Raw genomic sequence first — 27,486 nt, forward strand, 5'->3', positions numbered from 1 at the left:
TCAGCAGCTATGGACTTGGGCAGCAATGGAGATGGAAAGGAAGAGGAAGCTTCTGCACTGGAGACAAGTGGAGAAATAAGTGACACTGATGGCTGCTGTTGTGCGAAGACGAGCTGGCTACCCTTACTGAAGGGGGGTGGGAAAAGGGGGATTAAGAGAATCATCTGGCTACCGATACTGGAGGGAAAGGGGAGGGGTCATCTGGCTACAATACTGGGGGCGGGGGTCATCAGGCTACCTATATTGGAGGGGGGTGGCTGGTGACAGTGGCCTTGGGCGGTAAAGAATACAAATCCGGCCCTGGCACTGGTGGTTGCAGGCATACATTCTAGTGCCCATTTTCAAAATGAGCCTAATTGTCTGGTGTGTATTAACTCTATTTACAAAGGCCAAACTGAGCTTGTCACTCCCAGCAGATGCCACACACCTTTATGCAGTCCTATGTAATCCATTATAGTTACCCCACCATCACCTCACAACCACCCCTCTAACATGCACTCACAAGCACACAACACACTTTTTATTAAACCATACTGTGATGGGAAGTGTTATCATTAAGGTATTGTAGAGGTATTGGGTGAAAAAACACAAGGGGTCCGGGTGCCCAATCTGGTGTAGTACGTTAATGGGTATAGGAATATTGAGTAAATACAAATTTTATACTCACAAGGGTAGGTTGCTGGATGAGGCAACCACTCGTTAGCGCCGGTGGGGAAGTACCGTCCCCACTCGGTCTTTGTTCTTGGTCGCAGCTCCAAAAAGTTAGATTTATTGGAATACTCCGATAGTGATCTTCCCCTGAGGTAGGGGGTTGGGGTAGAATTATGGAGGGAGTAGGAGGCGCCCGGTAACAAGGAAGTAATATATTCACTCTATAGTAGATACAGCATTTAGTATTAAATGGTGTGGTCCTACCTTCTAGGTGTCCCCTTTCAGGAAGTATGCAAACTGGAATTTTCTTTTGTATAAACGATTTATTTTGCACAAGACAACGCGTTTCACGGTAAAAAACGCTTCCTCAGGTCGATAGCAGTGCCTTAAAAGTCATAAAAAACAGCGCTCAGAGACAAACGGTTAAAATGTTACATTATTAGAACATGATATTTTATCATACATCAAACAAAGTAAAAATACCTAATTGGTTAAAACATATAAGTATGGGGCCATATGGATAATAGCAATACAGTACATAATAAGATACATAATAAGGTGCATCATGATTTATAGGGTCTGGTAGGCTGGTGGATATTTGTTTGGAAACTACTGCTTGAGCGAGGACCGGTGGCCCATCAGGGTATGGTCCACCAACAAATACATATAAAAATATATATAAAACACATACACATATATATATTTATATAAATTAAGTTGTGCAAAGGGGAAAAATAATAATAATATTTTGTATATTTCATATACTATGTCCCTCCCACTAGCAGAGGATTGCTAGGTGGTACTTGTCCAGTTACTAACTTTTGGTAAAAATCACATGTATATATATATATACATATGCACATATACATACAGATATACATAAAAACACATACCCAAAAAACATACTAAAAAAGCTAAAATACAAAAGCTTAAAATACACACACTTAGAAAATCTTGATATTAATTATACAGAGGGATCATTCCAAGTATCAATGCTGAGTCTCCGCATCTGGGCTCCCAGGAGGATACAAGGATCCTTCTGGGTAGAATTAGGCTGCTACTAGGGAGAAGTTTAACGGGGTTTATGATTATATGGGAGAGTATCCCAACCTCCCTCCCTTCCTCACCCGTTTTCCTTTTTCCTATGTGAGATGCGCTCTCCATTAGTTATATCCACTATTCGGTGGGGGTGAGGGGTGCTTACCTCTGTAGGATAGCATCTAGGTATCTGGGCGCCGTTTGCGAGCCTCGGCCGCCGGAAGTTTAAATAAAGGTGTATAGTGTGGTCTAAGCAGGCGAAATCTCGCGTGATTCGCCGCTTGATGTCATCGCTGGATGTGATAGGCCAGCAGAGGGGAACTCTCAGGTGGGGTGGGTGTGTCTGTCACAGTATCCGGGCGCTCGCAAACGGCGCCCGGATACCTAGATGCTATCCTACAGAGGTAAGCACCCCTCACCCCCACCGAATAGCTGATATAACTAATGGAGAGCGCATCTCACATAGGAAAAAGGAAAACGGGTGAGGAAGGGAGGGAGGTTGGGATACTCTCCCATATAATTATAAACCCCATTAAACTTCTCCCTAGTAGCAGCCTAATTCTACCCAGAAGGATCCTTGTATCCTCCTGGGAGCCCAGATGCGGAGACTCAGCATTGATACTTGGAATGATCCCTCTGTATAATCAATATCAAGATTTTCTAAGTGTGTGTATTTTAAGCTCTTGTATTTTAGCTTTTTTAGTATGTTTTTTGGGTATGTGTTTTTATGTTTATCTGTATGTATATGTGCATATGTATATATAGATATACATGTGATTTTTACCAAAAGTTAGTAACTGGACAAGTACCACCTAGCAATCCTCTGCTAGTGGGAGGGACATAGTATATGAAATATACAAAATATTATTATTATTTTTCCTCTTTGCACAACTTAATTTATATATATATATATATATACACACATATATATATATATATATATAAATATATATATGTGTATGTGTTTTATATATATTTTTATATGTATTTGTTAGTGGACCATACCCTGATGGGCCACCGGTCCTCGCTCAAGCAGTAGTTTCCAAACAAATATCCACCAGCCTACCAGACCCTATAAATCATGATGCACCTTATTATGTATCTTATTATGTACTGTATTGCTATTATCCATATGGCCCAATACTTATATGTTTTAACCAATTAGGTATTTTTACTTTGTTTGATGTATGATAAAATATCATGTTCTAATAATGTAACATTTTAACCGTTTGTCTCTGAGCGCTGTTTTTTATGACTTTTAAGGCACTGCTATTGACCTGAGGAAGCGTTTTTTACCATGAAACGAGTTGTCTTGTGCAAAATAAATCGTTTATACAAAAGAAAATTCCAGTTTGTATACTTCCCGAAAGGGGACACCTAGAAGGTAGGATCACACCATTTAATACTAAATGCTGTATCTACTATAGAGTGAATATATTACTTCCTTGTTACCGGGCGCCTCCTACTCCCTCCATAATCATTAAGGTATTGTTTGTTATAGGAAATCAGCTATGGTTGCTTGATTGGAAAATACTTCATTTGTAATACAGAAGGCCACAAGTAGCACAAGTACTCCTCAGACAACAAAGCAGCACATAATATGAGGAAACTCACTACACCCTCACAGAAGTGGCAGCACATATTATGATGTATCCCTAAAAGACTTATGATATGGGGAACCCCAGTGAACCCCTATACAGAGTCATCACACAGGAAAAAATGTCAGTAGGGACATCTAACAGTAGGAGACTGGTTACCATAAGTTTCTGGGCACAGCTCCACACATGATATGTTGCAGCTACAACACACCTACCTATGTGTGCCTTTTCTCTCAATCCCTGTACTCCCAATACATCACCAAACAACAAACTCCCTTATTGCATGTGTTTCAGTACATGGAAGATTATGGTATTATATGCATCCAAAATAATAATACTTTAATATGTTTCATACTTAAAGAGAACCTGTACTGAGTAAAAATATTTAAAATAAACACGAGGTAACTTCAAATGAACATTACAGAGTTACCTTGCCATCAGTTCCTCTCAGAAGCTCACCATTTTCTTCTGACAATAATCCCATCCAGTTCTGACAATATTTTGTCAGATCTGAAATATATCAGTTGCTGTCAGTAAAATATCAGTTGCTGTCAGTTATAGCTGAGAGGAAAACTGATGTACCAGGTAATGTTCATGTTTCCCTATGGCTCAAGTGGGCGATGTTACAGTTTAACTGTGTGCTGACCAGAAAGCTGTTATGGGGTAATGGCTATTTTCAAAATGGAGGACGGAAAATTCCCTTGATCATAGTGAACAAATAGGACACGGGACAGGAGAAAGACACTGAGGAGTAGACTACATGGAAGTTAAGTATGACTTGTGTATGCTTATTTTGACTTTTATTTTCAGTACAGGTTTTCTTTAAAGTGGAACTGTAACCAAGGACTGAACTTCATCCCATTCAGTAGTTGATACCCCTTTTCCCATGAGAAATCTTTACCTTTTCTCAAATAGATCATCAGCAACGTCTGTATCGCTGATATTGTGGTGAAACCCCTCCCACAGTGTGATATAAGGACCTAGGTCCTGACCACTGGTGTAACAATAGGCCCTGCAGCCCCTGCCCACGGGAGCAGCGGCAGGCAGTGGCAGCTACATACCTTCCGTGCGCTCCAGCGAGGATGTTTCTCCTTCTAGTGTCTGACGTAACTTCCTGTTTATACAGGAAGTTGCGTCAGACACTAGAGGGAGAAACGTCCTTGCTGAAGCGCTCGAAAGGTATGTAGCTGCTGCTGCCCGCCGCTGCTTTCACAACGGTATTGATGCTGGAGCGGAGCGCAGAGGGGAGAGTCCGCGGTGAAGGAGGGGGGGGGACCGTCCTCCCTCCCAGCCGAAGTGCAGCATGGCTTTCCCCTAATGCTGCAACCCCTCCAGCCCCCCAAAACGGCCCTGAACGGGCCCCGGGGGGGGGGGGGGGGCCTGCTCAGAATTTCTGCAGGGGGGCCCGGGGAGACCTAGTTATGCCCCTGGTCCTGACATCACATTATGAGAGCCTTGTTGCATTGTATGAAATAACGGCTGTTACCAACTGCCAAGCAACCAGTATATTCCTGTGTGCATACTGTATATATATGTACAAAGAAAAACAAAACCTTTTTTTGCATTGTAAGGGGGTGTGGTTATAGATAATGGCAGTTGGAGCTGTCTGTTTTTTTGTCTGTTTTTTGCCAGTAGTAAAGATGATTACAAGCAGATCGATTGTGGATCAAACCATATGAACAAATTACATGGCGAATATCAATAATTTCTTGATCTCTCTTCTATTTTTTAACTTCTCACTTTGCAGTGTAATGATTTTTATGTTTCCCCTTTCCACTAAAATGACATACTGGTCTCTGGCCATGTAGAAAATCTGACCATGTAGCAAATTATAATATTAAGCTGGAGAAACCTGAATAAAAGCAAAAAAGTTTTTAAATTAATTATTCTTTGCTTAAAGTTATCCAGCACTGTATAATTTACTGAAAATTCCTCCATAAACTCAGGTTGCACAAAATTAAGCAGCATGTAACGATTGTGGGATTATCTCCGTGATCAGCGCACAAGGCGTGCGCTGACACGGCGGAAATCCTCCACAAGCGTATGAAAGTAGAGAACCCAGCTTTGGTGCAAAGTAGAGGAAAATTCCCACCGGCAGGTGGAGCTGTGGAGTGCAGAGGAGCAAGCCTCTGTACTGCCACAGATGCCAGATGGGAATTGTCCGAATTGCAACCGAGCAGGGCAAGATAGCCCTTAAAGAGAGAGAGCACAGCGACAGGGTGAATGTGTGTTCACCAATCTAGTCGCCAACCCGCGACGATGAACATACAACCGTTAAGATCAGGTGGGAAAGCAATCGCAAGAGATAGCGATTGCTAATAGCGACACAAGACTGAATAAGCACAGAAAAGGGATGTATGTATGTCCACCAATCTTGTCGCCAACCTGCGACGGTGAACACACAACAGAGGAAACCAAGTGAGAACACAATCGCAAGAGATGCGATTGCGAATGAGAATGAGCACAGGGACCGGATCTATGTGTGTGCACCAATCTAGTCGCCAACCCGCGACGGTGCACACACAACAGCAGAAACAGAGTAGGAACGCAATCGCGAGAGAGATGATTTCCAGAGGTGACACAAGACTAAGCAGAGGTAAACCCAGGAGCAGAGCAAAGGCACAGTAAATCATACAATGAGAATGCTAAGGAAAATAATAAACGCTAACTAAACGCAAACACCGCACTCATTCGCAACAGCTACCACGTTCACAGCGCGGTCTCCACACGTTAAGCGCAACAGAGACAAGCACGCCACCCTAACTAACCACCGACACACAAACACGAAAACAGAGAACGCGAACGCTTGCTTAACGGTTACTTCACCGAGCGTACAGCAAGCGTTCATCAGACAAGACAGACAGACGGACGGACAACAGGAATATGAGAGATACGATCCACCGCTCTTCCGCCAGAGCGAGTGCGATCCAGGTTCAGGGATAGGACAGGAAAGATCCACTGCTCTTTCCGCCAGAGCGAGTGCGATCTGGGTTCAGGGACAGGATAGGAAAGATCCACTGCTCTTTCCGCCAGAGCGAGTGCGATCTGGGTTCAGGGACAGGATAGGAAAGATCCACTGCTCTTTCCGCCAGAGCGAGTGCGATCCGGGTTCAGGGACAGGATAGGAAAGATCCACTGCTCTTCCGCCAGAGCGAGTGTGATCCAAGTACAGCAACAGAGCTTAGCAGGATCCACTGCTCTTTCAGCCAGAGCGAGTGTGATCCAAGTATAGAAACAGAGTTAGTAGGATCCACTGCTCTTTCCGCCAGAGGGAGTGTGATCCAAGTACAGCAAGATGAGGTAGCCAGTAGCAACCGCTGCTCCAGCTTACCCTCCGAGAATACAGATCAGAAGGATCCACAGCCGCTACCGCTAGAGGCAAGTGCGATCAAAGCAGATGAACAGAAGGAGCTACCAGTAGCAACCGCAGCTCTGGTTAGCACCCCCAGACAGACAGAACAGGCAATACAAATAATACAACCTGACTGAACTAGAGGGGTGTCTAATACAGCCCCCAGAATACTCTAAGATAACTTTAACAATCCAACAGGGAAGGCTGACACTCCAGGAGTGTGTTAACAAACCATTATGACCAGCAAAGGATTGTGGGAGAAGAAGGCTTTTATACTGCCAGCCCTCAAGGGAGACAGCTGGGCAATTTGCATGTATGCAAATCCCTCAGCAAAGCAACTCTGAAAGTTGCAAGATTAAGCCAGGTCTCTTTTCCAGAGACCTGCATCCCTCAGACATAAGGAATGGTCAAACAGCTGTCTGCCTGTGCAGCCAGCTGAGCGGATCATTACACAGCAATACTATAATCTCAACATGTCATAATTTTAAATCAGTTATTAAAATCATGGTTGAGGAATATAAATGTACTCTTCTTTGTAGAGCTAATATTCAGACACTTTTGTAGATTCAAGTCTGGTCACATAATTTCTGATCTGGATTAAATTAAAATCTGGACTTTAATCAGTAATTTCTTTATCGGGTGTTTAATTGTGGGCTTGTTTCTGTCCTTTTGTGGAACAGATTTTTTTTTGGTTCTAAATAAAAGTAGCAGCCCGGTATTTGTGCTTTACCTGGACGAAGTCTAACTGCACTGAGGAGGCGCACAGTTAGGGAGGGCACTCACTGGAACACAAACATTGACAGCTGGAGCCAGTAAATTTAGGACATAGACTCTTGGAGAGTTACCACTGAAATGTATGATTTTTATTTACTTGATTACTTGATTCAAATAATGAAATCAAATTGTCTGTAACCATAGAACACATGAAAGTCAATTATGAAAGGTGAAAGCAGGTTCATATCACACACACACACATACACACACACACGCACACACACACACTGTACACACACAGTAATCCTATATAATAATAGCCCTGTCGCTGCATCCTCCTGTGCCCCCTCTCCCCACAGCGCATGCTCATGGCCGTGCTCCCGCTCGTGCACACAGCCGTACTTCTTCCTGTGCATGCTTGTCCGTCCCCTCCTGCTCTTTGAAGCCTGTCTACATGCCGCGTATGCCTGCCAAGAAAAACACAGGGTCACGGGAACGCAGCGACAGGCTCTTTATTATATAGGATTCAAGTAATGAAATAAAAATGTCTGTAACCATAGAACACAGCAACAGTTGGCTTTTGGGCCCCAAGTGCCAATTCTGAAAGGTGAGAGCAGGATAATTTCTGTAATGTGTGTATATATATATATATATATATATATATATATATATATATATATATATATATATATATATATATATATATATATATATATATATATATATATATATATATATATATATATATATATATACACACACACACACACACATATACATATATATACATATATATATATATATATATATATATATATACACACACACACACACACACACACACACACACACAGTGTACACATACTGTAATACTGTAATGTGTGTGTGTATATATATATATATATATATATATATATATATATATATATATATATATATATATATATATATATATATATATATATATATATATACACACACACACAAACCCAGATTTTATACTTACCTGCAGCTATGACACTTTCCACTCTAGTCCTTCCAGCGGAACTCGGTTCACTCATGCAGGGGAGAAGGAGGTGCTGCCCCACTAAACTGTAGAATGAAGAAGCCCTAGAGGAAGAGGAGGCTGGATGCAAAGTCCAAAGCTCATTGGTAAAATGTCATAGGGTGCAGTATGCAACTATGTATGCTGGAAATGTGGGCGCCCGTGGACAAATATAAACTTGTGTGTCACACAGTACACTATACTAATTGCATCTATAGCTGGCTTGGAGGCATAAACAATGGAGTAAGTTATCGGATGTGAGTGTGTAGGTGTAGATTAGTGTGAAGAGTAGGTAGCGGTAGGTTAATGTTAAAGGACAACTAAAGCAAGAGGTACAGTATATGGAGGCTGCCATATTTTGATGTACGCGTGTTTGCTAGCCAGGCATCTTAACATTTGCCTGGATGGCATGTGCAGAGAAATGGTTCTGGCTTCCTGTTGTACACTTTGTGTACCAGTGTAGTACAACCAATCACCATAACTATGTACTTAGCAACAGAATTCATACATCCTATTATTTTTCTTGTCAGAAAATAGAGTACTCTGCTGAAAATGTATTTAGTCACATTTTGAACTCTGAAACTCCTTTTTAGAGCAAGCACGTCAAAATCATAACTGAGCAATTTAGAGCATAGATAATAAAATATTAATGTTAGAAGCCTCAGATTAAGAAGTTGTCTTGCGGTAATAAGACATTTTTCCGCCACTACATGCTACATGATGTATACAGGCAGCTGAAAAAAAGATTATAGCAGAGATGGAGTTGTTGGATGACTTGAAGCACAAAGGTTGAAAGCACATTACGTTTGCTTACGTTCCTGCTTTCATTGTATTCACTGTAAAAAGCTCATTATAAATGTCTAGTTTCCTTTTCTTTGTCAGTATCCCCATTTTTTTCTGTTTTAAGTACTTGTATACAGTATGTACTGTATATGATTTCTACATGCCATACATTTGTACTGAGGATTTCCTGTAATAATAGATTTTCACCACTCGGATCAGTACAAAAATGGATATTAAAAACTAGCCAAATTATTCACACAGTCTCTTAATCCTATCCTTTCTCAACTTTGCAACATCCTATTCTGTGGTCTACCAAACACAGACTGGTATTTCTCCAATCTCTCTGGAACTCTGCTATTTGTCTCATGCTCCCACTCTTCTAATGCAGTCCTCTTTGTTAACCCCTCCACTTGCTTCTAATTATTACACAGAAGATGCAGTTAAATTCCAAACCTTATCTTCCACACCTTACCATAAGCTGTCATTGCAAATATATTTCTTCACTAATTTCTAGGGGTGGCTGTTATAGCTGATTTCCAATACTATTTTTCTAACAATTTCTTTTTCTTGAGAAATGATGGTACGTGATTGCACATTTGGACTAATAAGACCTGATATTACAGCTAAAGCTCAGGAAACATATCATGCCAAAATGTATGCTAAAATTAGCTTTGGAATAGTGACAGGAATTCAACAACAACTCTATTTCTTCATTTTTTTCCCAATGCATGTATTTTTTTTAGAATTGTCATTTGTAAAATGTTAGGAGCCATTGAAGCTCCTATGTATGTTTGAATAATGAATACTAGAAAAATCAAAAGATTAATCTCTTGACAGTTATTTTAGAGTCTGTTGACTGGTCGGTTTTACAATACAGACCAAACTGTTAGAAAATAAAAGTGTAACGATTGGCCATGCAGATCGTGGTCGTGACTGGAACCAGACTGGCAGATCCACGATCTCTGCATGGCAATCGTTTTGGTTTAACAAACAGGAAGATCACAATGGAAATACTGACGTCTGCACAACAGAGTAGAATGATAAATGTGTTTTATTTACAATAATGCAAGTGAACAAATGCAGATCACCATACACATACAATATACAATCAAACAACGCGTGGTGCACCACAAATACCAGAACCCTGACTATCTAACTATCTATACAAATATATACAGCAACACACACAATATGAGAGTATATACAATAATACCATATATACAGACACGTCTCAGCAGAATCAGCACACGGAAGAATAGTCGTACAAGCCAAGATCAATAACCAGAGAATACAAGGTACAAGGGCAGAAGACAGAGAATAGTCAGACTAGCAAGGATCAAATACCAGGAGTACAGAATATCAGAGCAGGGTTCAGGAGCACAGGACTGGATGGCCAGAGTCACAACTGCAGCGAGCAGACAAACGGACTGACCTAGCAATGTGCTGCTAGGAAGTCCGGCCTTAAATAAGCAGCACATTGCTCAGGTGACTGGCCAGAATCTCCCACAGTTCCATCTGCTGGTGAGCCGAGGAATTGCCCCGCTCCCAGCAATATGAGAGCCATCTGCTGGTAGACAGCGGAAGTCCACCTCAGTGCTGCCACCAGCAGGATGACACAGGCACAGATCCTCACAGTACCCCCCTCTTTAGGAGCGGGCTCCGAACGCTCCATACGATCTCCAGAGTTAGCCCCACCTGGGTCCCAATAGAAAAACCGAGGCTGGGTGGGCAGGGAGGGAGAGAAATCGAAAAACTTCTGGAACCCATCAGGATCAAGAAGAGCCAGAGCAGACTTGAGATCCGCAGGAACACCGTACTTGGAAGCAACAACTGGAACCGTGGACTTGGAAGCAACAACTGGAACCGTGGACTTGGAAGCAACAACTGGAACCGTGGACTTGGAAGCAACAACTGGAACCGTGGACTTGGAAGCAACAACTGGAACCGTGGACTTGGAAGCAACAACTGGAACCGTGGACTTGGAAGCAACAACTGGAACCGTGGACTTGGAAGCAACAACTGGAACCGTGGACTTGGAAGCAACAACTGGAACCGAAGACTTGGAAGCAACAACTGGAACCGAAGACTTGGAAGCAACAACTGGAACCGAAGACTTGGAAGCAACAACTGGAACCGAAGACTTGGAAGCAACAACTGGAACCGAAGACTTGGAAGCAACAACTGGAACCGAAGACTTGGAAGCAACAACTGGAACCGAAGACTTGGAAGCAACAACTGGAACCGAAGACTTGGAAGCAACAACTGGAACCGAAGACTTGGAAGCAACAACTGGAACCGAAGACTTGGAAGCAACAACTGGAACCGAAGATTTGGAAGCAACAACTGGAACCGAAGATTTGGAAGCAACAACTGGAACCACAGACTGGATACCCTCAGAAGCGGCAGCAGACTGGATACCCTCAGAAGCGGCAGCAGACTGGATACCCTCAGAAGCGGCAGCAGACTGGATACCCTCAGAAGCGGCAGCAGACTGGATACCCTCAGAAGCGGCAGCAGACTGGATACCCTCAGAAGCGGCAGCAGACTGGATACCCTCAGAAGCGGCAGCAGACTGGATACCCTCAGAAGCGGCAGCAGACTGGATACCCTCAGAAGCGGCAGCAGACTGGATACCCTCAGAAGCGGCAGCAGACTGGATACCCTCAGAAGCGGCAGCAGACTGGATACCCTCAGAAGCGGCAGCAGACTGGATACCCTCAGAAGCGGCAGCAGACTGGATACCCTCAGAAGCGACAGCAGACTGGATACCCTCAGAAGCGGCAGCAGACTGGATATCCTCAGAAGCGGCAGCAGACTGGATACCCTCAGAAGCGGCAGCAGACTGGATATCTTCAGGAGCGGCAGCAGACTCACCAACCTTGGAAGCAGCAGCAAAGTCACCAGACTTGGAAGCAACAGCAGAGTCGCCAGACTTGGAAACAACAGCAGAGTCCTGTGACATCTGAGCAGTTAACTGGAAAGCTTCAGGTAGTGCTGCAGGCAGATTAGCAACAGACTGAATAGTCTCGGGCAGGGCAGCAACAGACTGGATTGTAAACTGGGTGCCCTCAAGTAGTCCAGCAGACCAGGCACTACCAGGAGAAGCAAGAACAGTAGCAGGCCGGGCACCATCAGGAACATCAGTCTGAGCACCATTAGGAGCAGGATCATCAGCAGACTTGGCACCTACAGGAACAGCAGCAACAAAAGTCTGTGAAGGCTGGGCAGCAGCTTGCATAACCTCAGGCAAAACAGAAGACGGGATAACTTTAGGCAAGTTAACAGGTTGGGATGCTTCAGACAGGACAGCAGGCTCAGTAGTTTCAGACAGGACAGCAGCCTGTGTAACCTCATAGATCTGGACCTTTGGTTGAGCTCTTGGCTGGACCGTTGGCTGAGCGCTTGGCTGGACCGTTGGCTGAGCGCTTGGCTGGACCGTTGGCTGAGCGCTTGGCTGGACCGTTGGCTGAGCGCTTGGCTGGACCGTTGGCTGAGATCCCGATACAGTTTGTGCGGACTGGCACTGAAACGGTGTGATCTGAGTCTGTGCGGACTGGGAGCAAAGTTCCGCAGGCAAAGAGCAAAGTTCCGCAGGCAAAGAGCAAAGTTCCGCGGGCTGGATGCAACACTCTGCGGGCTGGATGCAACACTCTGCGGGCTGGATGCAACACTCTGCGGGCTGGATGCAACACTCTGCGGGCTGGATGCAACACTCTGCGGGCTGGATGCAACACTCTGCGGGCCTGGCAGGCTGACCCACTGTCAGCAAACCTAGTCCATGAAAGAGTCCACAAAGAAAGGCGAAGGACTGCTCAGGACAGACTGGAGATTGCTGAGGACACAAATCACCTGGAGTCTGCATGGACATGGTTGAAGTCTGCATGGACATGGTTGAAGTCTGCACGGATCGGGGTGAAGTCTGCACGGTGCTGGATGAAGTTTGTATGGAGCTGCATGGAGTCTGCACCGACCTGCATGGAGTCTGCACTGACTTGGATGGAGTCTGCACCGACTTGGATGGAGTCTGCACCGACTTGGATGGAGGCTGCACACGACTGGAATCGGCTGGAGGCTGCACACGACTGGAATCGGCTGGAGGCTGCACACGACTGGAATCGGCTGGAGGCTGCACACGACTGGAATCGGCTGGAGGCTGCACACGACTGGAATCGGCTGGAGGCTGCACACGACTGGAATCGGCTGGAGGCTGCACACGACTGGAATCGGCTGGAGGCTGCACACGACTGGAATCGGCTGGAGGCTGCACACGCTGAATGGAGTTGGTAGGAAAGAATTTCTTTTTCTTTTTGGATGATGACTTGTTTTCTAATGATTTTTGCCAGGACCAAGGTGTGGTTCTGACTGCAGTTTGCAATGGAGTTTGTACAGATAACTGACATGCAGGTTGTGAACTCTGGACATAAGGGTTATCAGAGAGAGGGTGAGATTGAAATTTAGAGGAAAGAATTTCTTGCCAGATGGCAATCAAAGCAGAGGCAGATTCATTCTCACACAAGGCATTAACCATCAGAGATCTTACTCCACAGATACAATTCCTAATAAACTCCTCATTTTGTTGCGAATAGAATGACATAAACTGTTCCCTATCATTCTTCAAATAGCCATAATAAGCATTGATCTCTTCTGCAGTAAAATCAAAACTGACTCGATTGCTGCAATCTCTCCACTCATTTGATTCCTCAATCACATGCATGCATGCATCTGCATCAAATGACAAGATTTCCTCCCAAACTTGGATCAGGGCAGAGGCGGCTTTCTGCGGACACAATTTGTAACCACTCATCCTTTTCACAGCATGCACATATTTCAGCAGACAAGAACTTTCCATTTTAGAATAGTGGTTTACAAAACTTTTCCTATCCTTCTTTAAATGATCAATTAGATAGTTAATATCTGCTGCACAAAAGACAGGCTCTAAACGAGATTGGTTCCTAACTGGCAGAGAATTTATTTGTCTATTAATAGAACTTGACTGAACTACATCAGAAACAGAATCAAGACTGGACTGGATAGTAACAGACAAAGAACCAGTTTGTATTTTATTCTTTGCTGTCACAGAACAAGGTTTGCATTGGGAAATTAACATCTCTTCCCAGGCAGACATTAACAAGGAGGTTTTTTCAAATTTGCATACTCTTAAATCAATCAATGATTGAAGGGATTGGACACAAGCTTGCATAATATTTTTGTCTTTCTTGGAGTAGAACTGAAAGAAAGATTCCCTGTCGTTTTTCAAAATGGACGTCAAAACGGTAACATCAGATGGGCTAAATGGAGGATCAAGAAAATTATCCTTGGATAATTTACTTTTCAGCAACCATTGAAGGACTTGCAGCAAGTCCTGCACCTCTTCTGCAGACAAGATTTTCTGATTAACATAGTTTTGCACTAACTCCAATAACTGCTGAAGCTGCTTTCTGGAGTAAGCTGCACAATACATGAAGGAATAACTTTTGCTATCCTCAGCGAGCAAGACATAGTAGTACACATCATCAAAACTCCAACTCTTTGTACAGATAGATGAATCTGTAGTATTTCTGTGATCAATATATGGGTAGGCTAGGTCATTCTGTAACGATTGGCCATGCAGATCGTGGTCGTGACTGGAACCAGACTGGCAGATCCACGATCTCTGCATGGCAATCGTTTTGGTTTAACAAACAGGAAGATCACAATGGAAATACTGACGTCTGCACAACAGAGTAGAATGATAAATGTGTTTTATTTACAATAATGCAAGTGAACAAATGCAGATCACCATACACATACAATATACAATCAAACAACGCGTGGTGCACCACAAATACCAGAACCCTGACTATCTAACTATCTATACAAATATATACAGCAACACACACAATATGAGAGTATATACAATAATACCATATATACAGACACGTCTCAGCAGAATCAGCACACGGAAGAATAGTCGTACAAGCCAAGATCAATAACCAGAGAATACAAGGTACAAGGGCAGAAGACAGAGAATAGTCAGACTAGCAAGGATCAAATACCAGGAGTACAGAATATCAGAGCAGGGTTCAGGAGCACAGGACTGGATGGCCAGAGTCACAACTGCAGCGAGCAGACAAACGGACTGACCTAGCAATGTGCTGCTAGGAAGTCCGGCCTTAAATAAGCAGCACATTGCTCAGGTGACTGGCCAGAATCTCCCACAGTTCCATCTGCTGGTGAGCCGAGGAATTGCCCCGCTCCCAGCAATATGAGAGCCATCTGCTGGTAGACAGCGGAAGTCCACCTCAGTGCTGCCACCAGCAGGATGACACAGGCACAGATCCTCACAAAAAGCATATATGTTTTACTGACATTGACTGCAACAATATGCATTGTTATACAGTAAATGGGGTAATTTGGCAGTTGCATTAAGACACGAGCAGATATTGGTCTACTGAAGTTTGTTTATTACAACTTGAACTGCTATTTTTTGCTAAAAGATGGATGCTGGTGGCACCCTGGCAGGTTAATTTATAGGTGTGTACTGATTAGAGTTTAGTAAAATGGTGCATTTCGTTTTAGCATTGTTTTTAAGTGGTGGTCATTTTTTTTTCTTTTCTCTTTAAAGGTTTTCAAAACCAAAATGTATTAAACTGAATCGGTAGGTCCAACCTAGTTTCCATTTTCTGGACTTTGAGGTTGTTCAGATAGAGTAAGTGACTGGAAAGAGGCCCTGATAGTCGCAGAATCATTTTGGCAGCCTGGTACATTTGGTACTTATGGAATTACGCTAAACCAGTTGGGCAAAATGTGCTATCACAAAAGCACTGCGGGGGCCTAGGGAACAGCTTTAGACTACATGCACTGCAGACCAAAAGAGATGATTGTTTAATATTTGAATTAATAGGGTTGCAAATTAACCTGGACATTATCTCCCAGGTACACTTGTAGGATCAAAACAAAAAGGGACACAGAGCCCTATATAGTGTAGTATGTAGTATAGCCAGGTTATGGTGAAAGACAAAATGTGTGCGGTTATACTCACAACAAGTGTGGGTTACCTCAAAGGCAACCACTGTATAGGAGGGTGGGAAGCATTAGGACCTGACCCCACTCAGGTTAAGAAGTCACTCTCTGTAGATAGGAGACAATGGGTAACATTCCACCACCCAGAGTGGACTCCAGAATGTAGCAAGGATGGAAGTTACTAGTCTTACAAATGGTACTAATTATTTCCTCTATATGATTATTCATGTCAGGGATTTTTAGTCAACCTGTAAACATGATTTAGGTTAACATGCTGTGTCTTGAAAACATTTGGAACCCAAGACCTATCTACCTATCTAAAAACAATTTTTATATTTCAACTGCTAAGTACAAGGTGCAAACTGGTAAAATAAAGCTTGAAAATAAACAGAGCATGCTGCAGCTTCGAGATATTTGAAGCAAATCACTTGTTTGATATCCATGTTTATCAAGGCTCTCATCGCCACAGTCAGAAAGACAGAAATAGAGTAAGAGGGTTGAATCATGTTAAAAACAGTCATCATCCTGGCTCTGTAGGCAGCAAAATATGGTAAAAGTGTCTAAAAACTATTTTACTGCCAGTATAAGTGCTTTGGCTTGCTAGAGTTTTATCATTGTTGTACACTCCGATATTGTCAAATACATTGTATATATCAGTGCAAGGACTGCTCTTTCCAAAGGCAAATGTCAAGTAGTTCTGTGTGATCATTATTCACAGAGCATCTATTCCAGAATGCATTTACTCTTGCCAATAAATCCTCTTATTTGTAAGTTTCTACAAGGTAAAGAGATCAACTGTTTCATTTTAAAAACAAAATGTAATTCATTATAACACTTCCTTATAATAGTTTCTACAAGGTAAGGAGGCCACCTGTTTCTTGTTAAAAGTAGTATGTAATTGACTTTAAAACTTTCTTATGGTAGTTTTGTATTGAAAGTTTGTAATATCATGATCCCTGATGTAAACTAGTAGATAAGGTGTTTTTAGTCCCTTCATAAGTTCAGCTCTATCCCAGTAATTACATTCAATGAGACCTCACAATTAGCAGCTGAAGATCCATTAGGCTAAGTTCACTGTGGGTGCTCCATTGCATTCCCTGTAACAGGAACACAATGTCGCATTACAGGTTATGTGAGCGTTGTCACATGCAGTGAAGCACACAGTCAATTAAAAGTATGCTTCACTGCCACTGTAAATGGGCACAATATGTGACAATACACTGCATGCACTGCATCCAGATACTGTAGTTCATTGGATCGCATTGCACCAGATGCACTCTGAACGTCTCATTGACTTACAATTGCAGTGCAATTTGTGCATTAAAATGCTTTTGTTACATAGCACTCTTAAAAATCAGTACTCACTAATAATATAGTGGCAAGGTGGTAGGTTTCTCAGTAGCTTTTAAACAAGTACGGTAATTGTTTTATGTAATTTAATGGTAGCTTTTAACACAATACAGGTTTTGGAGAGTGCAGCTAGTGAGTGATCTCTGTATTAGACTGGGCTCAGTTTTATTTTGGGATAATGCTTCTTCCTTTTATATGTATTGGAGATGCTATGATGGCTATACTAAAAAAAGATGTGGAACTTGACCGGCAATATTTGGATTTAGGTCAACTTTGGGAATAAGTGTTAAATTATGTACAGACTAGAGACCTTAGTCTGTTTAATAGCGGGCTCTAGGTCTTTCACCACCACCACTTGTCAGCATGTGTGCCCACTTGTCAGGCAAACGTGCACACACACCCGCATCCGCTCGCACACACGCCCACCCAGCCGGCCCGCTGGCTGTCCTGCTCCCTTCCCAACAACGGCTGTCCCTGCGGCACATGTGCAGTAGTGCAGACGCAGGGACACACACACGGACATAGGACGCAGAGACACAGGGGTTTTATTAGGTAGGATGCTCCATTTCTGTTGCCTTAAAGTACTGTTAAAGAGAAACTACGACCAAAAATTGAACTTTATCCCAATCAGTAGCTGATACCCCCTTTTACATGAGAAATCTATTCCTTCTCACAAACAGACCATCAGGGGGCGCTGTACGAATGATATTGTGGTGAAACCCCTCCCACAAGAAACTCTGAGAACCGTGGTACTCCTGGCAGTTTCCTGTCTGTGAACCCTGTTGCATTGTGGGAAATAGCTGTTTGCAGTCCTGGCCAAAAATTTTGAGACTGTCAAAAATATTAGTTTTCACAAAGTTTGCTGCTAAACTGCTTTTAGATCTTTGTTTTAGTATGTGATGTACTGAAATATAATTATAAGCACTTCATACGTTTAAAAGGCTTTTATTGACAATTACATGACATTTATGCAAAGAGTCAGTATTTGCAGTGTTGGCCCTTCTTTTTTAGGATCTCAGCAATTCGACTGGGCATGCTCTTAATCAACTTCTGGGCTAAATCCTGACTGATAGCAACCCAATCTTTCATAATCACTTCTTTGAGTTTCTCAGAATTAGTTGTTTTTTGTTTGTCCACCCGCCTCTTGAGGAATGACCACAAGTTCTCAATGGGATTAAGATCTGGGGAGTTTCCAGGCCATGGACCCAAAATTTCAATGTTTTGGTCCCAGAGCCACTTAGTTATCATTTTTGCCTTATGACACCGTGCTCCATCGTGCTGGAAAATGCATTGTTCTTCCCCAAACTGTTGCTGGATTGTTGGAAGAAGTTGCTGTTGGAGGGTGTTTTGGTATCATTCTTTATTCATAGCTTTGTTTGTTGGCAAAATTGTGAGTGAGCCCACTCCCTTGGATGAGAAGCAACCCCACACATGAATGGTCTCAGGATGCTTGCTTTACTGTTGGCATGACATAGGACTGATGGTAGCGCTCATCTTTTCTTTTCCTGACAAGCCTTTTTCCAGATGCCCCAAACAATTGGAAAGGAGCTTCATCTGAGAATATGACTTTTTCCCAGTCCTCAGCAGTCCATTCACCATACTTTCTGCAGACGATCAATCTGTCCCTGATGTTTTTTTGGGAGAGAAGTGGCTTCTTTGCTGCCCTTCTTTTCACTAAGCCATCTGCCTAAAGTCTTTGCCTTACTGAGTGTGCAGATGTGCTCACACCTGCCTGCTGCCATTCTTGAGCAACCTCTGCACTGGTTGCACTCTGATCTCGCAGCTGAATCCTCTTTAGGAGACGATTCTCGCACTTGCTGGACTTTCTTGGATAACCTGAAGCCTTCTTAACAAGAATTGAACCTCTTTCCTTGAAGTTCTTGATGAGCCTATAAATTGTTGATTTAGGTGCAATCTTAGTAGCCACGATATCCTTGCCTGTGAAGCCATTTTTATGCAACGCAATGATGACTGCATGCGTTTCTTTTCTGGTCACCATGGTTAACAACGGAAGATCAATTATTTCAAGCATCACCCTCCTTTTAACATGTGAAGTCTGTTATTCTAACCCAATCAGCTTGACATAATGATCTTCAGCCTTGTGCTTGTCAACATTCTCACCTGAGTTAACAAGACGATTACTGAAATGATCTCAGCAGGTCCTTTAATGACAGCAATGAAATGCATTGGAAAAGTTTTTTTTTGGGATCCAGTTAATTTTCATGGCAAAGAAGGACTATGCAATTCATCTGAACACTCTTCATAACAGTGAAGAACTAAACAGAGAGATAAAGGGGCCATGCAAGCACCACTCAGGACTATAGTATAGCAAATATAAGCAAATCCATCCTTATTAATTATCCAAATGATTAAAAACATGTAAAAACAACAGCGACATGGGTCTGGGGTCCCAAATATAATAATCTATACACCTGCACTGATAAATCTGCAATAACCGTAGTGCAAAGATGTACACAGAAATGTATATTAGATAAACTCAATAATTTCTGAAAAATAAATGCCAAATGCCTCAATAATTATACAATATAGACAACAGTAGGGATGATATATATACATAAATAGATGAATAGGACAACTCCTAGTACAATAAAGTGCTAACAACAAAGACCAATGAGGTAGAACATTGAACAAAGTGACTATGTGCAAAGTATAAGTAAAAACGTAATGGATACAAACAGTGAATAAATCAGACAGCCAGCTGATTATTTTTCAGAAATTATTGAGTTTATCTAATATACATTTCTGTGTACATCTTTGCACTACGGTTATTGCAGATTTATCAGTGCAGGTGTATAGATTATTATATTTGGGACCCCAGACCCATGTCGCTGTTGTTTTTACATGTTTTTAATCATTTGGATAATTAATAAAGATGGATTTGCTTATATTTGCTATACTATAGTCCTGAGTGGTGCTTGCATGGCCCCTTTATCTCTCTGTTTAGTTCTTCACTGCCTATTGGCTTATAGCACGCCCAGGTACCAGATATAAGTATTCTTGAAAGTGGTGCTATGTTCCATTCTATGTGTTCAAATTCACTCTTCATAACATTCTGGAGTATATGCAAATTGCTATTATAAAAACTTAAAACTTAAGCACCAACTTTTCTAATTTCCAATATTTTTGACAGTCTCAAACTTTTGGCCAGGACTGTACAGCTGTTTCCAACTGCCAAAAAAGCATGCAGCAGCTACATCACCTGCCAACAGTCACCATGTAATAAATGTCAGAATGTAAATCAGGGATTTAAAAGATTATACAATGGGAAAACACTGACTAAATCATTTATACATAATTATTGTAAAAATGAAGCACTTTTTATGACATTATTTTACAGGTGGTCCTCTATTTAAAGGGAATGGGGGTAAAGAGTTTCACTTACCTGGGGCTATTACCAGCCCCCTGCAGCAGTCCTGTGCCCTCGGAGCCGCTCTGGAATCCTCCAGTCCCCCGCTGTCACTTAGTTTCGTTTTTGACGACTCACCAGTCGGCCGGCCGCCATGCCTATTATTGGACGCATTCCCTACTGCAATTAGCGCTGTTGCAGACCGCAACAGGTACAAAAATATCTACGCGTGCAGAATGCGGCAACGCGTATTTTTGTACACGTTGCGGTCCGCAGGGGGCTGGTAATAGCCCCAGGTAAGTGAAACTCTTTACCCCCCGTTAAGTTAAGGTTCCCTTTAAGAGATCATAGGGTTGACAGTTTTTGGAAAGACCCCTGGAAAAGCAAGCTGCTTGGCTATAGCTGAGCAGTCTACTCTATTCTCTGGAGACGAGAGTGGGGACAAATAATGCTCATTTGACATTTCTTGTTTAGTAATCAGTCACGATAAACCACTAAACAATGTTATGTATTTTAATCTCCTCAGACAGAAGCTAATTAACTGTATTTTAAATGTTTGTATCTTGCAGCAAATGAAGGTTCTGGAGAAACCAGTCAAAAGGAGACATCAACGTGTGACATTTGTCAGTTTGGAGCGGAGTGTGATGAAGATGCAGAGGATGTCTGGTAATAGTTTCTGTACTCATGTCTAGAAGTTTATTCTGAGTTTTAAGCATTGCACATACATTGCATGAATGTAGAAAGCAAATTGCGAGCGTAAATTGGAAAACAATAGTGCGGATTTAAATTCTGACATGAGTGATTACTATATGGATGATGTGATATGTAGAAATAAGTAACATCACAGCTAAAATAGTGCATTTCCATTGCCACTTTGAATATAGTGATGCATAGGCTCAGTGGAGCAGTACTAATGTTTTTCCATTTAAAATTGTACTTTTTAGACATTGTGGTCCACGTTATATTAAATTTTCTCCTAAGTTTTCTCCAGGGAGAACTTTTCAAACCTTTAATTAGAAAATATAAGTGTGATTCTTGCAAAGTCAAAATACATTAATGTCTTTGGGATATCTTTGGAAATCTTTTGGGAATGTCTTTTGAGCCATTTTCCTTGCAGAGTGGCAGAGCTCTCTCAGTCCATCTTCGGGGACTTGTGCATGTGCCCTATGAAATAGCTTGTTTATCTCCCAACTCTGTATTGTAAATATGCTAATCTTACCTGCCTTTGGTCGAAAATATGATTCCCCCCATAGCTAGTGGAGGCAGCAGCTATTTGCATTTTTATGTCATCTTCTTGGTAGCAACTTTTAGGTCAGAGGGAGCTTTTTTTATTATGAAAATAATCCTAAACTGTTACAATAACTGAGAATAAGAGGGGGAGGGGAATGTAAATAAGAGCTGCAGGACAATTGATGGTTGCTACTTTGTAGCCTTTTTCCTGGGAAGGTTCTACAAAAGCACTTAGAAGATGTTTATTCCTGCCTTAAGCCTTGTGCACATGTATAAGGCATGTCATCCAGCAAGGATTGGGACCCGATACTCAGGTGAAATTGCAGGGCTGACGATGTACAGACACATCACTACCCTGCAGGCTGGCAATAGGTTCTGCTGCTACGCAGGAGGAGGCAGAGGGCTTACGCTAATGTGTGCAACATTATGGCTATCATTTATAAAGCATTTCCGCATGCGGAAATGCTTAAAACAGCTGAATTTACCGAGCACTTAGCAAAGTGTTTATTCATAAAGGCTGTTTCCGCATGAAAAGCTGACATTCTGGAGCAGAGCGATAAATTACCGCCTTGTGCGGTGGTTATGTTAACAAATGTCATCATAAATCAATTCATAAAGATTAGAGCAAGTGGTGTCAGCACGGAGATTACCGCTCCCTTTGAAGTAGCGATAACCATGTAGAGAACAGCTTAGCTAATGAGACAGACCTCCCAAGCAGCAGCTGCAGAGAGAGTAGAGCAGACAAGGCATTCCGGAATACCAAGGCTGTGTTTTTTTAACCCCTTGGGTACCTGTTTTCAGATATATTTCAAATCAGAAAGCCTGGCATGTGTAACATTTTTTTTAAGTTCCTCTAAGCTACCAATTAAATAGATTGTTTAGAAAGACTAATAAACAGATTCAGCGCAGATTCAGTGCAAACAGAGGCAGTTTTTAAAAAATGCACATGTAAAGGGATGCTGGGGCTGCCTCTTCTATAGTAACGCTGTCTCTGGAGGAGAATATGTATCAACTCAGGCAGCTTCTCATGTTACACAAACATACCGCCAGCCTACCGCCTGCCTAGTTCAGGAAAAATACCGAACTTGTATCGCAACTGTAAACATTTTTATGAATGAGCACACAGAAGTCTAAACTACCGAATGCGGTAATTTCCGGCACAGATTTTTTTTTTTACCGCACTGCTTTTATGAATGATAGCCTTTATCTTTGGAAACAAATAGTATTAGCTGAAGTTGAGGATGTAGTTAAGGATGATTGAAACCAATGATGTGTCAGTTCTACCCTTGTGGGGAATATTTTGGCAACTAGTAGTGCACTGATAAGAGATCTACTCCCTCTGTTGTTTTGAACTTACTATAGAATTCAACTTTAAAGTGAATCTAAGGTATTCCTTACAAATAACATTACTAATTATGATCTCAGACTGACATTATTACCATAGTTAAAACTTTTGAAATTCATTCTTTCAGGCACCATGGTTAAACATATGGAAATCAGTCACAACTTGACACACATGAAACCAATGCCAGTCTGTGGATGTTGTCTCTATCTAGTTACATTATTCGAATATCACTGACTTGTTGCTTATGTGGTGGTCACATATGTATATTGTATATGTAAATGATCTAGTGAACTCACTTATACTGTTCGAGCATCCAAGAGCTATTTTTCCCAAGTTACTGACATCTATTCATAAAGGAGTTCCTGTTGATGTCAACTGTATATCCCATTGTCATGTTCACTTTATATGCCTGAATGTAACATAATTTGGTACACTCAGTAATAATTCCACGTGAAGGGACACAGTAAGAATTCTTATTTGGCTCATATTAGCACAATATACCATTATTTACAGTATGTTATGGTATAGTTATGAAAATGATATGCAGATTCTGTTCTGGCACCCTACTGCTTTTGTCTTTTAATGGAAAAATTAATCTTGCTAGAACATGTTAACATACTATTTCAATGAACTGTTGGCTCTGTGGTTATCCGCATAATTTTGTATTTTCTTTGTTTTAATGACACTTACCATGACTGCTAGGACCTATATGCATCCATTCAAAAACCCTTTTATGTACAAATGATGTATAGGTCTAATTAAGCCACACTTATGTTCAGTTTTAATTATGCAGGAAAGAACAAGCTAGGACTTTTTTAATGGCAGTCAGATTTGCCCTGAAATATCATCACTTCAATTTAAGCTTTATCAGTAGGGAACAAGCCCGAATGTTTTTAACAAATCATATTCTGGAAATTATAGACCTGTAACTATTTGAGGGGTTAGTAAGAGATGCTAAACAAGACTTCGTAGCAGAGAATAATTTAATGTCTAAGCATCAACATGAGTTAACTAAGGACAGGTCTTATTTGACTAACTTGCTCAACTAAGCTTTTATGAATGCTATTGTAGATATAATTAGAATGCTGTAGATGTGATATACTTAGACTTTGCACATTTTTTTTTTTCATCATAATAATTTTATTTAAGCACAAGATTAAACATTATACAGCATTCTTCAACTTGTTCAATTACATGTGCAAACTTAACTGAACATATATGATAATAGTTTCAGATATAATATTCAAAACACTCCAACTAGATCAGTCAATATTCAGTTGTTTTAACACATACCTTTCCAAGGTAACAACTGGATGTATCGACCTAGGCATTGGTAACGATGCAGGTGGCTAGGAGAGCCTACGTTACCCATGGGTTGAGTGCTTTGATAATGGTGTGGAGAAGAAATGGGTTACCAATTGCACATTTTTGGTTTTTTTTATAAATCGAAAGAGAAGAAGCAAACGAGAAAGATAAACAATTTTAAACCTACAATTATGTGAGTGATAGCGAAGGAGAGCAGAGCATTGAAGGTGTGAATAACTATTGAGGTTAGTTTAACAGCATAGCTCAGGTGATCACCTTGTAGAGGAATTAAACTAATATTAACCTCTTAGTGGCGGAGTGCTAGTGCCTGGGGACAAGGCAAGGAAGAGAAGGGGTGGCCACCGGGGGAAGGAACGGGGAGCACTATATAGGTTATCTTGACCAGGCTTCCGGCATGATATAGCTGGAGTAATCACTGAAACTTCTGGCCCTGATTTTGACTTCCATTGATAGATTTTTGCTTACTGTAGATATTAAGTGAGAGATGCTGATCTGATCTGCCGATCTCCAATTGGCAGTGATTAAGGAAACAGCAGTGAGGAGTATATGACATACTCGAGGTTGGATGGGTTTTGGAAGGTTCTCTAAACCTATTGATAGTAATGCTATCTTCGGAGAGATGTGGAAGGGTCTGAAAAGGGAGGATTTAATTAGGTGCTCCACCTGTAGCCAAAATCTATTTATTATTGGGCATTCCCAGAGCATATGGAGTAGAGTACCTATAGACGAATTACAGTGCCAGCAAAGTTGGGAGTTATCTGTTGAGAATGTCGCCAGGCGTCTTGGAGTTAAATACCATCGGAATACTATTTTCCTAGACAATTCCCAATGTGAGTTATTCTTAGAGAATTTTAGTACTTTGCTGGTAGCTTGTAGTAAATGATGTTCTAGGATGGGGACCTGAAGGTCATTAGACCATGCCATAGCGTATCTTTGTAAGGGGGTCGGATCTTGATATAAGAAAGCCTCATACCAGGTTGTGATCCCTCCTTTTTGGGTTTCTTTATAATTTAGGGTCGTGAGGAGATGGCTAGGAAGGGTTGGGAGCTTAATTTTCCTAGATCTGATTAAGTCAAAAATTCTGTGATAAGTGAACAATTGTGCATAGGGAAGGTTGTAATCTTTTTGGAGATCGGCAAATGACCTCAGCCCTTCAGGATGGAAAAGAGCATTCAGAGAGGTAATATTTGCTTTATACCAGGGGAGAAGATTGAGATGGGGAGTGAGAAGGTTTAGGGCTGATAGAGGGATGATAGGGGAATGAGAATTCCTTGGGTCGGGTGGGTGTTTGATTAAACGTTCCCAAGCTATAAGGAGTGCTTGGATTGTGGGGAAAGCTGTATACGGGGGTTTTGCTCCTAGAAGGACACCAGTAAGTATAGATCTAAGGCTCTGTTTAAATTGTAATCGTTCCATTTTAGCCCATGGTTTGGTTGGCGATTCATTCCACCAGTATTTTGCTAAGTCTAGCAAGGATGCGTGGTAATATGCTTCTATGGACGGGAGGCCCATTCCTCCCGATTTTCTGGGGAGTATCATGACTTTGTACGGGACCCTAACTTTTTTACATTTCCACACGAAGTGGTTCATACTTTTCTTTAGGTCTTCTAAATATGATTTCCGTAGAGGGATATTAACCGTTCTAAAAAATACAGAATTTTTGGCATAATAAACATCTTGAAAGCTGCTATGCGGCCTGACCATGACATCCAAGCTTTAGATAATTCCGTGCATTCTTTTCTTACTGAGTTTAGTAACGGTATATAATTGCTGGCAAATAATTTTTCTGCTCTGTCAGTTAGTTTTATACCTAAGTATGATGTTTCAGAGTCGGCCCATGTAAATTGGAATTTGTCCTGAATTACTTTCTGAACTGAGAGAGGTATGTTTAGGCCTAATACTACCGACTTTTGATGATTGAGTTTGTAGTAAGAGGCCTCCGAAAAAAGAGATAAGTCCTTCACCACTTGTTCTAGGGATTGTAGTGGGTCGGACAGGATCAACGCAACGTCATCAGCAAATAGGCTAATGACATGGTGAGTTTCACCAATCTTAATGCCATTTATTAAACTGTTTGATCTTATTTTTTGAGCCATGGTTTCCATGATTAAGACAAAGATAATGGGGGAGAGCGGGCAGCCCTGCCTTGTCCCATTTGAGATGTTAAAGGGGTCTGATATGAATCCTGCTGCATTGACCCTGGCCGATGGGGAGGAATATAAGGCCATAATTGCAGTAAGTATAGGGCCCTGGAAACCAAATTTGCTTAGGGTAGCTTTTAAAAACTGCCAATGAACCCTGTCGAACGCCTTCTCGGCGTCTAATGTGAGGAGCAGAGAAGGCGTTCGACTGAGCTCTACTTGGCGTAACAGACCTAGCATTCTCCTGGTCCCATCGCTGGCTTGTCGCCCCTTCGTAAAACCTACTTGGTCATAATCTAGGATGTTTGGGGTGATTTGCATAAGCCTATTTGCCAACAGTTTGGCGTACAGTTTTATGTCCGCGTTCAAGAGGGAAATCGGTCTGAAGTTAGCTGGGTTGGTCTGGTCTTTGCCTGATTTTGGTATCACCGTTATTATTGCCTCTAAGAACTCTTTAGGGATAGGGGACCCTTCTGTGAATGAGTTGAATAAAGCTGTGAGTTGAGGGACTACTGATTCTGCTAGAATTTTGAGATATTCATTT

At 41.8% G+C, this 27,486-nt stretch overlaps 1 protein-coding gene across 4 annotated transcripts in view; it reads left to right on the plus strand.

Moving 5' to 3' along the window:
* TMEFF2 (transmembrane protein with EGF like and two follistatin like domains 2) overlaps positions 1-27,486 on the plus strand; it is a 1,019,708-nt gene that overhangs the window by 507,218 nt on the left and 485,004 nt on the right. For all 4 annotated transcript variants that reach the window (XM_068244852.1, XM_068244856.1, XM_068244854.1 and 1 more), the window contains exon 5: positions 21,470-21,566. In XM_068244852.1, the coding sequence (XP_068100953.1) occupies positions 21,470-21,566 (97 nt within the window). The remainder of the gene's footprint in view (positions 1-21,469; positions 21,567-27,486) is intronic.

The sequence above is a fragment of the Hyperolius riggenbachi genome, chromosome 7 (genome assembly GCF_040937935.1).
Source record: "Hyperolius riggenbachi isolate aHypRig1 chromosome 7, aHypRig1.pri, whole genome shotgun sequence".
Lineage (NCBI taxonomy): Eukaryota > Metazoa > Chordata > Amphibia > Anura > Hyperoliidae > Hyperolius > Hyperolius riggenbachi.